Source organism: Esox lucius, chromosome 22, assembly GCF_011004845.1.
Source record: "Esox lucius isolate fEsoLuc1 chromosome 22, fEsoLuc1.pri, whole genome shotgun sequence".
Classification (NCBI taxonomy): domain Eukaryota; kingdom Metazoa; phylum Chordata; class Actinopteri; order Esociformes; family Esocidae; genus Esox; species Esox lucius.
Genome location: NC_047590.1, coordinates 8,472,779 through 8,487,254, shown reverse-complemented (window position 1 = coordinate 8,487,254; position 14,476 = coordinate 8,472,779). Strand labels below are relative to the sequence as shown.

At 42.7% G+C, this 14,476-nt stretch overlaps 1 protein-coding gene across 1 annotated transcript; it reads right to left on the bottom strand.

Moving 5' to 3' along the window:
* Positions 1-5,830: 5,830 nt before the first annotated feature.
* Positions 5,831-11,340, bottom strand: arl4ca (ADP-ribosylation factor-like 4Ca). Its single transcript, XM_020042108.3, has one exon. It carries the CDS (start codon positions 7,549-7,551, stop codon positions 6,925-6,927), a length of 627 nt encoding a protein of 208 aa, XP_019897667.1. The 5' UTR covers positions 7,552-11,340; the 3' UTR covers positions 5,831-6,924.
* Between the last annotated feature and the right edge of the window lie 3,136 nt (positions 11,341-14,476).

Genomic DNA, 14,476 nt, shown 5'->3' with positions numbered 1-14,476 from the left:
GGGGGGGCTGTTGCTAGAGGAAGGGCTGCACCAGACCAAGCACCCCTACATCCACAAGACTATGATGAAAATAAGACAAACTCCCATCATCCCATGACTGATAGGTCGTTTAGGGTGTGGTGATAGAGTTCACCCCCGCATTTCTTTGCGCTTTCCCTGAAGCGCCTGCAAATCACTGCACAGTTAGGTGGAGAACAGACACAATGAATGCAGCGTAGCATCTTGTTATCAGCCACATACCTCTATAAAGAAAAAGGTAAATATTGGGGCCTCTGAATGGTGCATCGGTTGCCCTGGGTGTCCTGCGGAAGGCGGTGCAATTGGCCAGCACCGTCCATGTTTCAGGGAGTTACTGGTCGAGTATTGGAGCACTGCCTCTGATCCATATCTTTTATGCAAATGCATACCAGGTTGATGCTTTCCTGTTGATACCAGGCTGCTAGCAGACCGTACTGCTGCATATAGATAAATGTGGTGGCCACATGGGAGAACTACGGAGCTGTACATGCACTGCTCTTTGTTCGGAGGTCAGACAGACATGATATCCTGAACAGTCCCAGTGAAAACCAGAGAATCAGCTGCAGAGGACATCAGTGATTCAAATCACACCCTACTGCACACAGCTTCACTGTGTCTCTCTTGTGTCTGTTTCCTATAAACTGCAGATCCCTCTGAAGTTAAATAAAGCCCATCTGCTGAGCGTTGTCAAACTAATGCACTAATGCTTGACCTTTAACCTTCATCCTTAACCACTCTGAAAGGGCCATACAAACAAACATGTTTCACACAGATGACGTGGGTCCAGAGTATAACACATTCCTGTCCACGTGGGTCCAGAGTACAACACATTCCTGTCCATGTGGGTCCAGAGTACAACACATTCCTGTCCATGTGGGTCCAGAGTACAACACATTCCTGTCCATGTGGGTCCAGAGTACAACACATTCCTGTCCATGTGGGTCCAGAGTACAACACATTCCTGTCCATGTGGGTCCAGAGTACAACACATTCCTGTCCATGTGGGTCCAGAGTACAACACATTCCTGTCCATGTGGGTCCAGAGTACAACACATTCCTGTCCACATTGGTCCAGAGTACAACACATTCCTGTCCACGTTGGTCCAGAGTACAACACATTCCTGTCCACATGGGTCCAGAGTACAACACATTCCTGTCCATGTGGGTCTAGAGTACAACACATTCCTGTCCATGTGGGTCTAGAGTACAACACATCCCTGTCCTTAAAGGGCTTAGGGTCTGTACATTTTCTATCCTCTATCGTACTTGATATTGAAAAATAAGCTAATTGATTAATGAACATCTCACCTAAACTGGTTGTGTAGGTATTAATTGGACCCAAATTTAAATTAAATAATAAAACCCAACATACATAACCCTCCAGGGATTGAGTATTATAAAAAAACAATCTTTGAATTTTCCATGTTACATTTCTCTTATCGCTGCCCCCTGGGAAGAGGATTCTGTAGCCACCTCCAACACAGTCACATAGCAAAAGCATCTGTGACCGATCGTCTCCATCTCTACTATGGCGGTAATTAAAATGATAATGGCGCGCATTAAAGTCCCGGATAGCATGCAGATGAGGCAATGATGCTGCTCCATCTCCTCCGCAGACTAATCTCCCAACGACTGCTGCTTCTCAGAAAAACAGGAAATACAGCAGAAGTGGGTTACCCTGTCCCTGAACTCTGGATCATCCTGGCTACAGTGTGTCTACTTCAAAGGAATTATAGATGGGAATATCCAGAGAGATCACAACCTACCGTGATGTCAGTGTGACCTCTTTAGTGAATTTTGAGTTTCTGTGCGTGGATTGTTGTTTTGCCATGGTAGGCTGTGAAGTACGTGAGCATGATCTGGCATCATCAGATTGCCATGGGAGTTAGCACTGTCTCAACAACAGTCTTTCCTTACGTGCGTTCAGAGCACCGCATAGGCCTCAGCTAAGACAGTACCTTCACGTTTAAGTGTTTTCTCTTCCTTCTCTTTGTGTTAACCCACGCTCCGGAGAGAGACAGCCAGGGTTTGGTCTCACTGAGCTTCCACAGACATATATGTAGGTGTCAAGTTCTCTCCTCTTATCTGTCCCTCCCTCTGTTTCTCTTGCTTCCCCCCCCACACACTTTCTCATTTCTCTCTCTCTCTCTCTGTCTCTCTCTCTATCTCTCTCTTATCTTTCTCTCTCTTCTTTAGAACTGAACAAGTATCTTTTGAAGGGTTGCTAGAGAGACTCTCTGCTGGGATGGTGGTTAGTGACACGGCCTGTGGTAACTTTGTGTTTGGATTGTGAAGCGAAAGAGAGAGGCGTGGGTGGGTAGATGGAAGATCAGACTATTTGGTGTAATGCAAAGTGTGATAGTTTCAATCAAACATTATCTCCATTCTTCTGAAAAGCAGTTTGGACAGAGAATCAGTGTAAACCACATTCAGTACTCCTTTTTCTCTGTTGTTACAGCTTGTTTGTTACCACCAATAAACAAGTTTCATATTAGGATATAACAATTCTTCCACCTTTTAAATGGTCTTCTAAAGGAGGATGTCTCAGTAAGGCCCGTTGGTTGTCCAGTATTTATATGACCCTTTGCAACTGTTTGAACTTATGCGTTGCCTCATGGATTCTAGGTTCATAACAGACATGTTGTCTTAAATACCCTGTTTTGTGTTCCGTCTTTTTGTCGCTAATACTAAGCATGATGTTTTCAATGGGGGAAAATGGGGGAATTCTGATAGTCTATCTATGAAATTATGTGTCTCTTTTGTTACTGTAAAACATAATGTGATTGACCTGAAAGAGAGTTTTAATGTATTTTAAACAGTTTGTGCTCAACGGACATAGAATATTTCTTAAATTTCTATTCAAAATGTTGCTTTTAGAATTTTTTTACTTTGGGATTAAATATGCTTTTAATAAATTTAGTTTATATTATAATCATTGCTATTCTTATAAAATATTCAGGGATTTCTTTGTGTCCCTTAATTTACTCTCCATTCTGTTGCACTCTGTAATAGCATAGAGTAACATCCTTTTTTAAGGTATCCTGACACTCTTCTGTCATTAAAGATCCCAGGGCACTGATCATCAGAGTAGGGATGTTAACTCCATTGTCCTGGTTTAATGACCAATCTGACCCTCGTATCATCAAGGCAACCTAATAATCCCCAGCATGCCTCATTCATCACCAAGTCCCCCGGTAACTATTCCCAGAGTGCCGTCAACGAGAATCAGTCCTCATTCAACATTCTTGGGAAAATACAGTAAGGCTGAAGTAAAATAAAATAGACAGGATTTCTTCATTATTTTCTGCAAGCTCTCGTAAGAGTAAAGGCCAGAATGATCTAGTTAGGAACATAAAGGCCCCAATGGGAATTGATACATACATACTTCAGATTATAATGGCTCTAACAAGTCGACCGAGTGAAAGCCTCTGGCTCTTTCCCTACCACTTTGATCAAACCATTACCAAATGATGAATGGCTAATGTGAAGATAGAAACAAATTATTAGAGAGATAATAGACTCAGAGATTAGAGATAAAGGATGAGTCCAGCCTGGTCAATAGGAGTACAGAAGCGATCAGGGTTAAAGACAACTGGAGTGATCCAAGTGACTATGAAGCAAGCGTGTAAACAAAGAAATATAGTCTGTGTAATATAATATGGATACTGCGCGTGATCACATCTGTCGTTGTCAGGGAGCGACCGTTGAGCTAGTTCACACTACGGAATGATGGCCTAACGGGAAACATGTTAGAGGTATAGCATTAAGGTGTTTAATGTCTTCCTCGTCACTGAACCACATGAAGAGAAGCGGCTTAAGTACTTCCCCATTTCCATCATCAGTGTGCACGGAGCATAAAGCATCCACAAAGCTCAGCGGGGGGAAAAAAAATGATAGTCTCTCCTCGTTTCAAACAACAAGCTTTGCTGATGTCGCGGGAGATGAAAGTCAATGGACTAATCTACTGAGGGAGAGAGAAAACAACGGAGAGATTTAAATAGCCCACATTCATTCATGACCACCCACATAATCCGTAAGAAGAGGGAGCTGAAAAAAAGCCAGTTGTTGTATTAACATCTCGTCTCAAAAAAAGACGATTCAGTATTTAAAACCTGGACGGAAAAACAAAACTGTGGACTTAGGCTACAGTTTTCACCGTAATGTACAAAAGAAGTGTTTACAGTAGGTTGGGAGCGAATAGGTGAGGGACAGAAACAGCCAAACATTAAGGGACATGGGCCCATACCTCGGGTTAGGCTGGGTGAACAGGGGAATGTAGGGCATCTAAGTCAGGCAGTCAATTTGCATTATATGTATCTTTAGCTCTTCAGTCTGTCTCAGAGATTAAGAGAAATATGTGAGATGTTTTGATGTTGCTTTTTTTGTGGCTCTCACCGGAGATCCCTGTAACTAGAGGCAGTTTATTAAAATGGTGCTTTTTTCTTTACCAGCCATGTAGGAAACCATAAAGAGATGCGTAAAGTATATAACACGTTTTATACCGGGTCACGTATCGGTGGATGTTTCAAATAGTTTCATGCAGTGTGCCTAATAGAGAAATCCGGCAGAAAGTGAAGATGATAAATAACAGAAAGGAGACTTTGAGGGCAGGAACCAGTGCCCAGCTTCATCTCCTGACGTCTAATGGCCTCCGAATAGCAGAATAACAAGCACTCTGTAGATACACCTCCAGGGCCTTCCACTCTTCACTCCTGTGAGTGCATCTGCTCGAGTCGCCCCCCCCATAGAGACACACGTACAGTCCCATCGCCTCACCTTGCGGTGCCCTGCCCACGGGGGAGGGGGGGGGGGGTTAACAGTTGGGATGGGGTCAGTCACTGTGTTAGGAGATGAGAGTTAAAAGCCTCTGTGAGAGTTTTGGCAGGATGGCAACCCACTGTAAGGCAACTGAAGAGGCTACGCATGACAGGTGAAAGGATCTGAGAGGAGACTAAAGCAGAGGGGGGGGGGGGGGGGGCTGCACGTCAGGGCGAGTTTGCAGGAGCGACGGAGAGACGGAGAGAAAGAGAGAGACAGGATGGCTGTCACGGGTTTGCAGTACAGAGGGCTTCCTGCACACCACACTCACCCGGAGAGGCTGTTCCATAGCGGTGTCATGGAATGTGGGAGGAGGGAAGAGCTGTCTCCTGAATATTGCAGGAAGTGTGAGTGCCTGATTTCCAACCCTAGCTGGGCAGCTTCCCAAATTGCACCCTACTCCCTTTAGATTTACTACTTTGACTAGAGCCTGGTCCAAATGAATGCACTAAGCTGCAGGCCCCGGTAGTCTTTTTGCTAGAGGAACCACTCCTTCAGAGACCCAGAACTTTCTTTCATGTTGTATTTAATTGGCTGTGGTATCTTGGTTAATTCTTTTGTACATTTCAGTGATTTTGCCGACTCTTATTTAGAGCAGCTTAGTTAGAGCATTCCCTTTAAGATAGTTAGGTGGGACAAACCACACGACCCAGTTGTATTAACTGTTCCTTTGGCCTGTAATCCATTAGCTAACAGTTCAGGAAGAGGATGAGCCCTGATTTAGAAAATAAATATCCCACAGTAAACAACAATTTTACAAACCAAATGTATAAATTCATTTTGATTGGTTTTCCATTGCTGGTTGCACAAGACAGTGTATTTCCCCAACAATAAAAGTTATAAAAGATATCTCTGTGACAGCCATGTCTTATATAATTACAGCCTTTGCAGAGACAATAGGGATGAGGCCAAAACAATTACTATAAGGCAAACAAAACAGTATTTATTGGTTTGCAATAACCCACATAATTAATGTTTACCATGGCATGTTAAGAAAGCTATGATTAAAGTATTACCTCCTTTTGACAATGTTTAGTCCTAAAACTCATGCACTTTCCCCTTTGGCAGAAGCAGAGGTTACCATGTCATTATAAGGTAAAGTGGTCGGTTAGCTTTTACAGCTATCCCAAAAGGTACACTGTACAAAATAAAACTGATCCCACACTGCACGCAGTGACCTAATGGAGATCACTAGATTTAGATGATAAAATCTATTATTTGACCATGAACTTGGCAGTATATTGTACGTTCAGCTGACAATACACAAATGTACGACAGCTCGACAAAGTTTGAGAAACAAACATTTTATTTCAGAAAAAAAAAAAAACTTTTTGGCATACCATGTATACAGTCTGGGTATTCAGTATTTGTCTAGTAATGATTCCATACAATGAAACCAAGGAAGTAGCAAGAATTATAACCAGGGAGAGTATTATGCTATTGAAGTGCAAACACACTGCCACTACTAGGGCCTATGTGAATAATTCACATTTAACCCTCTGAAGACTATTGTATATTACCATAGAACAGCACCGAGAAGTTTCCAGTTATGAAAAGGTGTAGAGTAAACTGAATGGACTGTCTCACTCAAAATGTGTTAGTAAGAGCCAAATAACGTGCAAAAAAAATAATAATCAACTTAAAAAACATTGATATGGTAATGATTACAGAATTCTATTCAACATACTGTACAACAATAGGGAATTAAAGTGGGCTACTCCAGGCAATCAAAAAGTGCTTTGTAGGCTATTCACTTTTCAGGGGGAGAAAACGACTTGACTAATACTTGTAAAGCAGCAACAAACAGGTACCAGCCTGTCAAGAACAGTTTTGGATAGCAAGAGGCTTTTTTACATTTTGTGTTATGGAATGTAGCTGCAAAGCTATGTGTAATACAAGGGATGAAAGCAACTGACTTTACAGGTTACCCCAAAGCTCAGCTTAACAAACACTGCAAGGCGGAGTAACGGTATGCATATACCCAGAATCACCCGACGTGCCTATTACAGCAGAAGTCATGGTAATCTACAATGGTAGTCATGGCAGCTTGGAAGACTGATACACAGAATCATCACAGTGATGCGTCATTTATCTCTTTTTCTTCTGTTTCAATGATTTCCTTCGTTTCACGATCATTTCGTAGAGTTTATCCATGCCTTCGTGGAGCCCTTCACCGATAATGGCACATGCTGGCTGGACGTGGTATGTAGTCGAGGGGCTTAACTCGTGCAGTGCCAGCTGCTTCTCGATCTCGTGGACAGGCAGAGACTTCGGCAAGTCCTGCTTATTGGCTATCACTAGGAGTGGGGTCCCTTGGTTCTCTGCGAATTTGGTCACTTTGTGCAATTCTGTTTTGGCTTCCTCTAGTCTGTCAACGTCCACCGAGTCCACTACGTAAATTATACCGTCCGTGCAACGACTGTAGGATTTCCATAACGGTCTTAGCTTCTCCTGTCCCCCGACGTCCCAAAAATGACAACTGATTCCTTTTGCAGTGCCATTACTCAGCTTTATCCTCTCCGTGTTAAATCCGATTGTTGGAACGGTGTTTACAAATTCATTAAATTTCAGCCGGTAGAGGACAGTCGTTTTACCGGCAGAATCCAAACCCAGCATGACAATATGCAGGGACTGAAAAGCAGCTATGTTCGAAAAACTGTTACCCATTTTACGCACTGGTGAATTACAGGAGGCACCTGCTTTTATGTTAAGCATACAGATGGGCTATAGGCAATAGCTTGCTGAGGTATTGCTCAGAAAAAAGTAATTGATATTGCATCTTCCGCTATTGCGATCTGCAAGCACTCATTTGTCAAGGTAGCCAGCCTGTAGGTTTGGAGAAGAGCGCATGTCACAGTGAAATACTACCCCAAATTGTTGTTGTCATCAGTCCCCCTTACGATCTGTCTAGCTGCGATAAGATGCAGTCACCTCTGTCACGTTGTCTCCCGACGCATGCAGCTGCAGCAACAAATGTGCTATTCAATAACTGAACACAGCATAAACATCCACCAGTTGTTGCATTAACATCTCATCTCAAGTGTATCTCATCCTGAAATACTGTCCTCTGACGAGTCCACGCAATTGGTAAACATTTCTGCTATGAGCGGAAAAAAGGACAGCCTTCACACGCAGCGCCGTGAAGAGACTGTGGTTGGTTGCCAGAGTGGTTTCAGGCGGCGTTGCGCACACATCATGTAGGCTATATTGACTATGGAGACTCCGCCTTCTCGAGGGAGAGATAATCTGTACGTTTAATACAGAACACAGTATGCTATGCAGGGGGGAAACTTTACACAATACGTGTAGCACTGCAATGAGCGTGTATTCCAAACCATCGCGTCAGCTCTTTAGCTACACATCGACGTATTAGAAGCTTCTAAGTTAAACAGTGAAACGCTGATTGAAAAATATAAACTGTAGTATTGTTTATGTATTCAATCTTTCAATAAAATACACAGCTGGCACCATGATAGAAACTGTTTACTGTACTTGTACGTGTGAAATAGACTTCTGCTACTGAATGATCCATCGCAATTGCAATTACAGCGCATCATAAAAATGTTTGTGTTGCAAGGATTCACCACTAGATGCCAGGATAACTCCTTAGTAGGCTCCCGCACCATCCTTTAGCTTTATATCAAGAAGTGGCGGGAGGTTTTGTAGTTTTATTGTACAGCCTGCCTCAGCTCACGTACTGTAAGGAGGAACTCAACCTATTGAACAATTTAATCAATACATTCCAGGTTATAGAGGGCTTCGTGTATAGGATAGGGTAAATATCGACTTTATTCACCGGAAGGTATCTGAATATATAATTTACAAAACAAACTTTTAGTTTACGAAAAGCAAGCGAACGAACTATAAAGCTAAACCCTGCGGAAGACGTAGGGCTGATTTATGCTCCCACGAGGATGCAGTCGAGGGAGGTCCATTGCTCCTTAACTGTCTCCAAACTGACTCAACGGTGTCCGTGTTCCCAACTAATTGCTTTCTATCCTCGCGTGGCTTATTGATTCAGCAAGTGATGGGAGTTGAGATCAATATAATGAAGAAGGAAAGTGTAGCCGAGGCTCTTCTCAGATCAGCCCGACAATGCAGCTGCATCCATCTCCTTCTCTGACTATCTCTGTGTGAACTGCCACTTCTTTTATTCCTGTTTAACAAGGCCTACTGCCTGAAACCTGAGCCATCGGTCCACCCAGGCCGGCTCATGCATTTTACAGTAGCTGTAATGCAAAGTGCTTCAATGGCATAATGGGGTGTCAGCAACTTTGATTTGCAGTTCCCTCGGGCTACGTCTCAAACTGCATCCTAAACCCTATATTGTGGCAGTAATTCTGTTTGGGCCCTAGTCAATTGTAGTGCACTACAAAGTGTTTAGGGCGGCCTTTGAGAGACTCGACCCAGTCCAAGCCCCAAAGCGTGTTTGTTTTGTCACATTTGGTAACACTTTAGGAAGTCTCACAGATGATCTACTGACTAGCAGTAACATTTTAACTAACCACCTATTAACCCTAACCTTTGTCCTAACCCTAACCCTTAAATGTCTTAGAAACCTAACCATGATACTGCTTAGAAACGTAGCATGAAATTGCTTGTCAACAGTTGTAGTGTCCCTGCAATTAATGCAATTCCACATTAAAAGCCCCAACACCTTATCTTACCACCTGTTGTGTATTGGCAGTCAGTTCACCTGTGATGAAGTCCAGGAACTCTCTTGTTCAAAGCATTTTGAATCAATGCTCTAAACATTTAGAGCCGAACAAAGTTAGTTAGGAAAGCCTGAGTGGTGGCTAAATGAGGTACATTGAATGTTCAGCTCCGGTGTGCCTGGTCCAACCTTGGTTCTGCTCCAGTGGACACAGTCTGCCAGCATTGAAAAGGTTAGCCAACAGGTGGGGGAGAGAAGAGTACTGAAACACTGCTGTTAGTTTCAGTAGAGAAACCTGAGTAGAATGGATCCCACTCGCATAGCACAAGCCGTTGAGGCTAGATTTACTCATCGGTTTTAACAAAAATGTTAGGGGGGGGGATCAAGTTTACTCTATTTGCTTCTTGATTGAATAGAACATTTCAGCCCCTCACCTACGCACAATTCACGAGAGATGCTTGGATATGGTGTGTTGGAAAAATATACCAGGTGATTTGGAAAGTAGACCAATCAACACCTCTGAAACATGAGGCCCACTCTGTTGCTAGGGATTGGCCATTTCAAGAGCTTTGAAGTGTTTCCCTGAGACCGAAGATAGGAGACACAAGGAGACATTTAACAGAGAATAGCTGAAAGTAGTTTTGAGCTCAGACCTAAGCAACGACAAAGGTTAAAACCATAGAGAAATTATTTAATGGTCTGGATAAAACAAATGAACAGCCAAATAACCTATTTAGTTTCACTCTGTAATGCAGAAAGCGACTGCGGAATAAATAAGACCTCAGTCATGTGTTAAGAAACAATTACTGCACCACACTTGGTACAGTTGGAATTGCTTTTTCATTTGGAGAAGTTGGAAAAGAGGATTGCCAGATAACCTCCTATTGATTAACAGATTAGAAAGAGATTGAGATGAAAAGAGATGTATTCATCCTCACTGTTGAACAAGGGAGACCTTTACCTAAAGTGTTCCCTTTGTGTCATGCTGTTCCGAACCAGACCCTTCAGCCTTCTTGTCTTTCTGCTTCCTCTCCTGAGCTGATGGTATGATTTACCATAAAATTGAAGGACTGTGACATTGGGAATAAAGTGAATAGGAAAAGTGACAACAAAGGACACATCTGTTATACTGTTCAGGACAGCTTTTTTCTTTTACATGCCTACTCGCTGAAAGCTACACCAACCTGGTTTAACCTGGCAATAGGTTTGTAACCGTCTTTGGTTGTCTGTTTTATTTTGTTGCTTCATTTGCACAGATAAGGTATTGTTGAATATTGCACATGCATTGAATTGCGGATGGACAGGATTTAAGATAATTACCATTGAGTGTATTGCAGCCTGTAGACCCCTCCCCCCTGTCCCTCAGTGTCAGGCTGCCTGCAATTGAAACTCAAGTGCTTTTCCCTCTCTTCTCAGACAGAGGAAACCTCACCATCCTGGTATCCTTGGCGAGTGTTTATGGAGAGGTTACCATGGCAACTGTAAATCATCAAAGCAGCACATTCAGCCAATATGTTCTCCCTCCCTGTAATTACAGTACTTTATGAGCCAACACACACACACACACACACTCTCACTGGCAAATGGACACACTGGTACACAAACATAGTGGAACGGTTCTGGTGTATGAATGCTTTTCTATTTGCCTTGTTCTGTGTTTTGAATGGACCCCAGGATTAGTAGCTGCTGCTTTAGCAATATCCAAGTAAATAAACTCTCACACACACACACACACACACACACACACGCACGCACACACACTGAGACAGGATATCAGGGTGTACAGTTATGTCTGGAAATATTTGGACATTGACACAATTCTCATAATTTTGGCTCTATACACCACCACAATGGATTTGAAATGAAACAACAGAGATGCAATTGAAGTGCCGATTCCCAGCTTTATTCAAGGAATTGAACAAAAATAATGTATGAAACGTTTCGGAATTGCAGCCATTTTTATACACCGTCCCCTTATTTCAGGGGCTCAAATGTAATTGGACAAATTAACACAATCATAAATACAATGTTCATTACTTTGTCGAGAATCCTTGGCAGGCAATGACTGGTTGAAGTCTGGAACGCATGGACATCACCACACACTGGGTTTCCTTTTTTGTGATGCTTTGCCAGGCCTTTACTGCAACTGTCTTCAGTTGTTGTTTGTTCGTGGGTCTTTCTGCCTTAAGTTTTGTCTTCAGCAAGTGAAATGCATGCTCGATTGGGTTGAGATCATGTGATTGCCATTGTAGAATATTCGACTTCTATGCCCTAAAAAACTCCTGGGTTGCTTTCGCATTATGTTTTGGGTCATTGTCCATGTGTAAAGTGAAGCGCCGTCCAATCAACTTCCCTGAATCTGAGCAGACAATATATCCCTATACATTTCGGAATTCATCCCGCTGCTTCTGTCTTCTGTCACATCATCAATAAACACCAGTGACACAGTGCCATTGGAACCATGCATGCCCACGCCATCACACTGCCTCCACCGTGTTTTACAGATGATGTGGTATGCTTCGGATCATGAGCCATACCAAGCCTTCTCCATCCTCCCCCGCCCCATCATTCTGGTAAAGGTTGATCTTAGTTTCATCTGTCCAAAGAATGCTGTTCCAGAACTGGGCTGGCTTCTTTTCAATGTTTTTTGGCAAAGTCTAATCTGACCTTTATATTCTTGAGGCTTATGAATGGTTTACACCTTGTGGTGAACCCTCTGTATTTGCTCTTATGAAGTCTTCTCTTTATGGTAGACATGGATAATGATATGCCTACTTCCTGGAGAGTGTTCTTGGCTGGATGTTGTGAAGGGGTATTTCTTTACCATGGAAAGGATCCTACAATCATCCACCCCTGTTGTCTTCCGTGGACGTCCAGGCCTTTTCGTGTTGCAGAGCTCATCAGTGCGTTATTTTCTTCTCAGAATGTACCAAACTGTTGATTTGGCCACTCCTAATGTTCCTGCTGTCTCTCTGATGGAATTTATTTTTTTGCAGCCTAAGGATGACCTGTTTCACTTGCATTCAGAGCTCCTTTAATCTCATTTTGTGGGTTCACAGCAACAGCTTCTAAATGTGAATGCCACACCTGGAATCAACTTCACACCTTTCACCTGCTTAATTGATGAAGTAATAATGAAACAGCTTTTGAAACAAAAAACTTTTGTTCCCTTGAAAAATAGGGGGCTGCATATTAATGAGCTGTAAATCCTAAACACTTCCTCAAATTTGGATGTGAATACCTTCAAATTAAAGCTGAGAGAAGCCCATTTTAAGTATTTAACTGTATCTTGAATATTTAACAGACAAAATAACAAAACTTGTGTCGGTGTCCAATTTTTTCCGGACCTAACTGTAAAATCCTTCTGAGGAAAGGATATAAAAATCAAACAGCAGTCGAGTTGAACACACAAGCATCACCGTAACTCCCAGTACCTCCAAAGATCACCTCAAAAGAGCGTCCACCAATATAAAACCACCAAGCTAGGCATCTATCTTTTTCACAATGAAAGTAAATTACAGTTTAAGATATAAAACAACAGATGAGGTGAAACATGGGCATGGGAAACCAAAACCCTGCCCTGTCCCAAGCCTCCGTTGTCAGCTTATCTTGGAAGGCCTGCTTTGCATTTGCACTTTGCATTTGAGTCTTTCTTTCACCTCTATCCTCTATGTCCCAATACACTACATATGGTTTGGCCTGTTTTTTTATTTTATTTGTGTCTCTTGGGCATTCATTGGTGGTTTATGCATGATTCACAGCCGGAGGGTCGACCCCCAGACAATGGCACGACCCTCTCTCTGAGCATGCACGGGGATAGCCATTGAGCCGTTACCAGGCGACGGGAAGAAGGAATGTTCATCGCCACGGTGACTCATCTGGAAGCAGGAAGAAGGGAACTGAAGGTGCCCCTCTGACGCCACGGGGAGTCTGTCTCTGTTTGGGATGAATAATTATCGTGGATTTAGTTTAATTAATTGACCCCATTATTGTAATTAAAAAAAGGCCATGACATGATCTATACGTTGAGGAATGCCTCTATGTCTGGCCACTCGCCTCCTCTCTGTTTCCCTCTGCCTCTATCATCATCTCTTTTGATAGACACTGGGCGAGTGTGCCCTCCCTCTGTCCAGAATGTGGGGAGAAGAGGGGGTGGCAGATTTAGATCAGAGCTATGGAAATGACATTGATTCAACTGCTGCAGCGCCCTTTGCTATGCTCTAATGAGAGTTCTCTCTTCAGTGCTTGGTGCAAAGAAAGAGAAGTGGTTTGTTCATTCACACATCCTTCCAGTTAGCTACAGTATGTGCAAAACCTCGGTTCGTGTAGCCTCGTATCATCTGAACTCGTATAGACTGAGGTCTCACCTGAACTCAGGCAACTGACGCAGACAGTCTGGGGAAATCCATGTCACTTTTTGATTCAGCATTTGACCTCATAATTAGATGTTGGACGAACTTCCAGACTGGTTATTAGTGTTTGTGAGGTTCAGCATTTATTTCTAGACATTTTAGTAATTTGCATGCAGTTGTCAAAAGCAAGTAGTAGTGAGTGTGTACATTTGTTCTTCTGCTTCTACCCCGTGGGCCTCATAACACAACCCTGACTTAGCAAGCGCCAGACTACACCAACTTACTGATTATTTGTGTTTAGACAGCTGTGCTTTGCATCTTTATTCCCCTTAGAAGGTGACTTTTTTGAATTAGGTCCAGAACACGTTTTCACCTTTAAAGGGAATAAAAGCACACTTTGATTCATATTGCAAGGCTACAATTAAATGTGTTAATTATATACGGAGGTATTAGATTGATCCCCTGAATGAGCCTGAATGAAGTGCTTAGGAATGCCTTACATTAGTTAAGCAAACAATCCAACTGGCAAATAGGCTGATGGATCTAATCCATCCACGTTATTGACAATGTGTTAACACTGTAGGCCAGCCAACTCTCAAACTGGGCAATTCTTTTGTGCAATGTCTGAGATTGT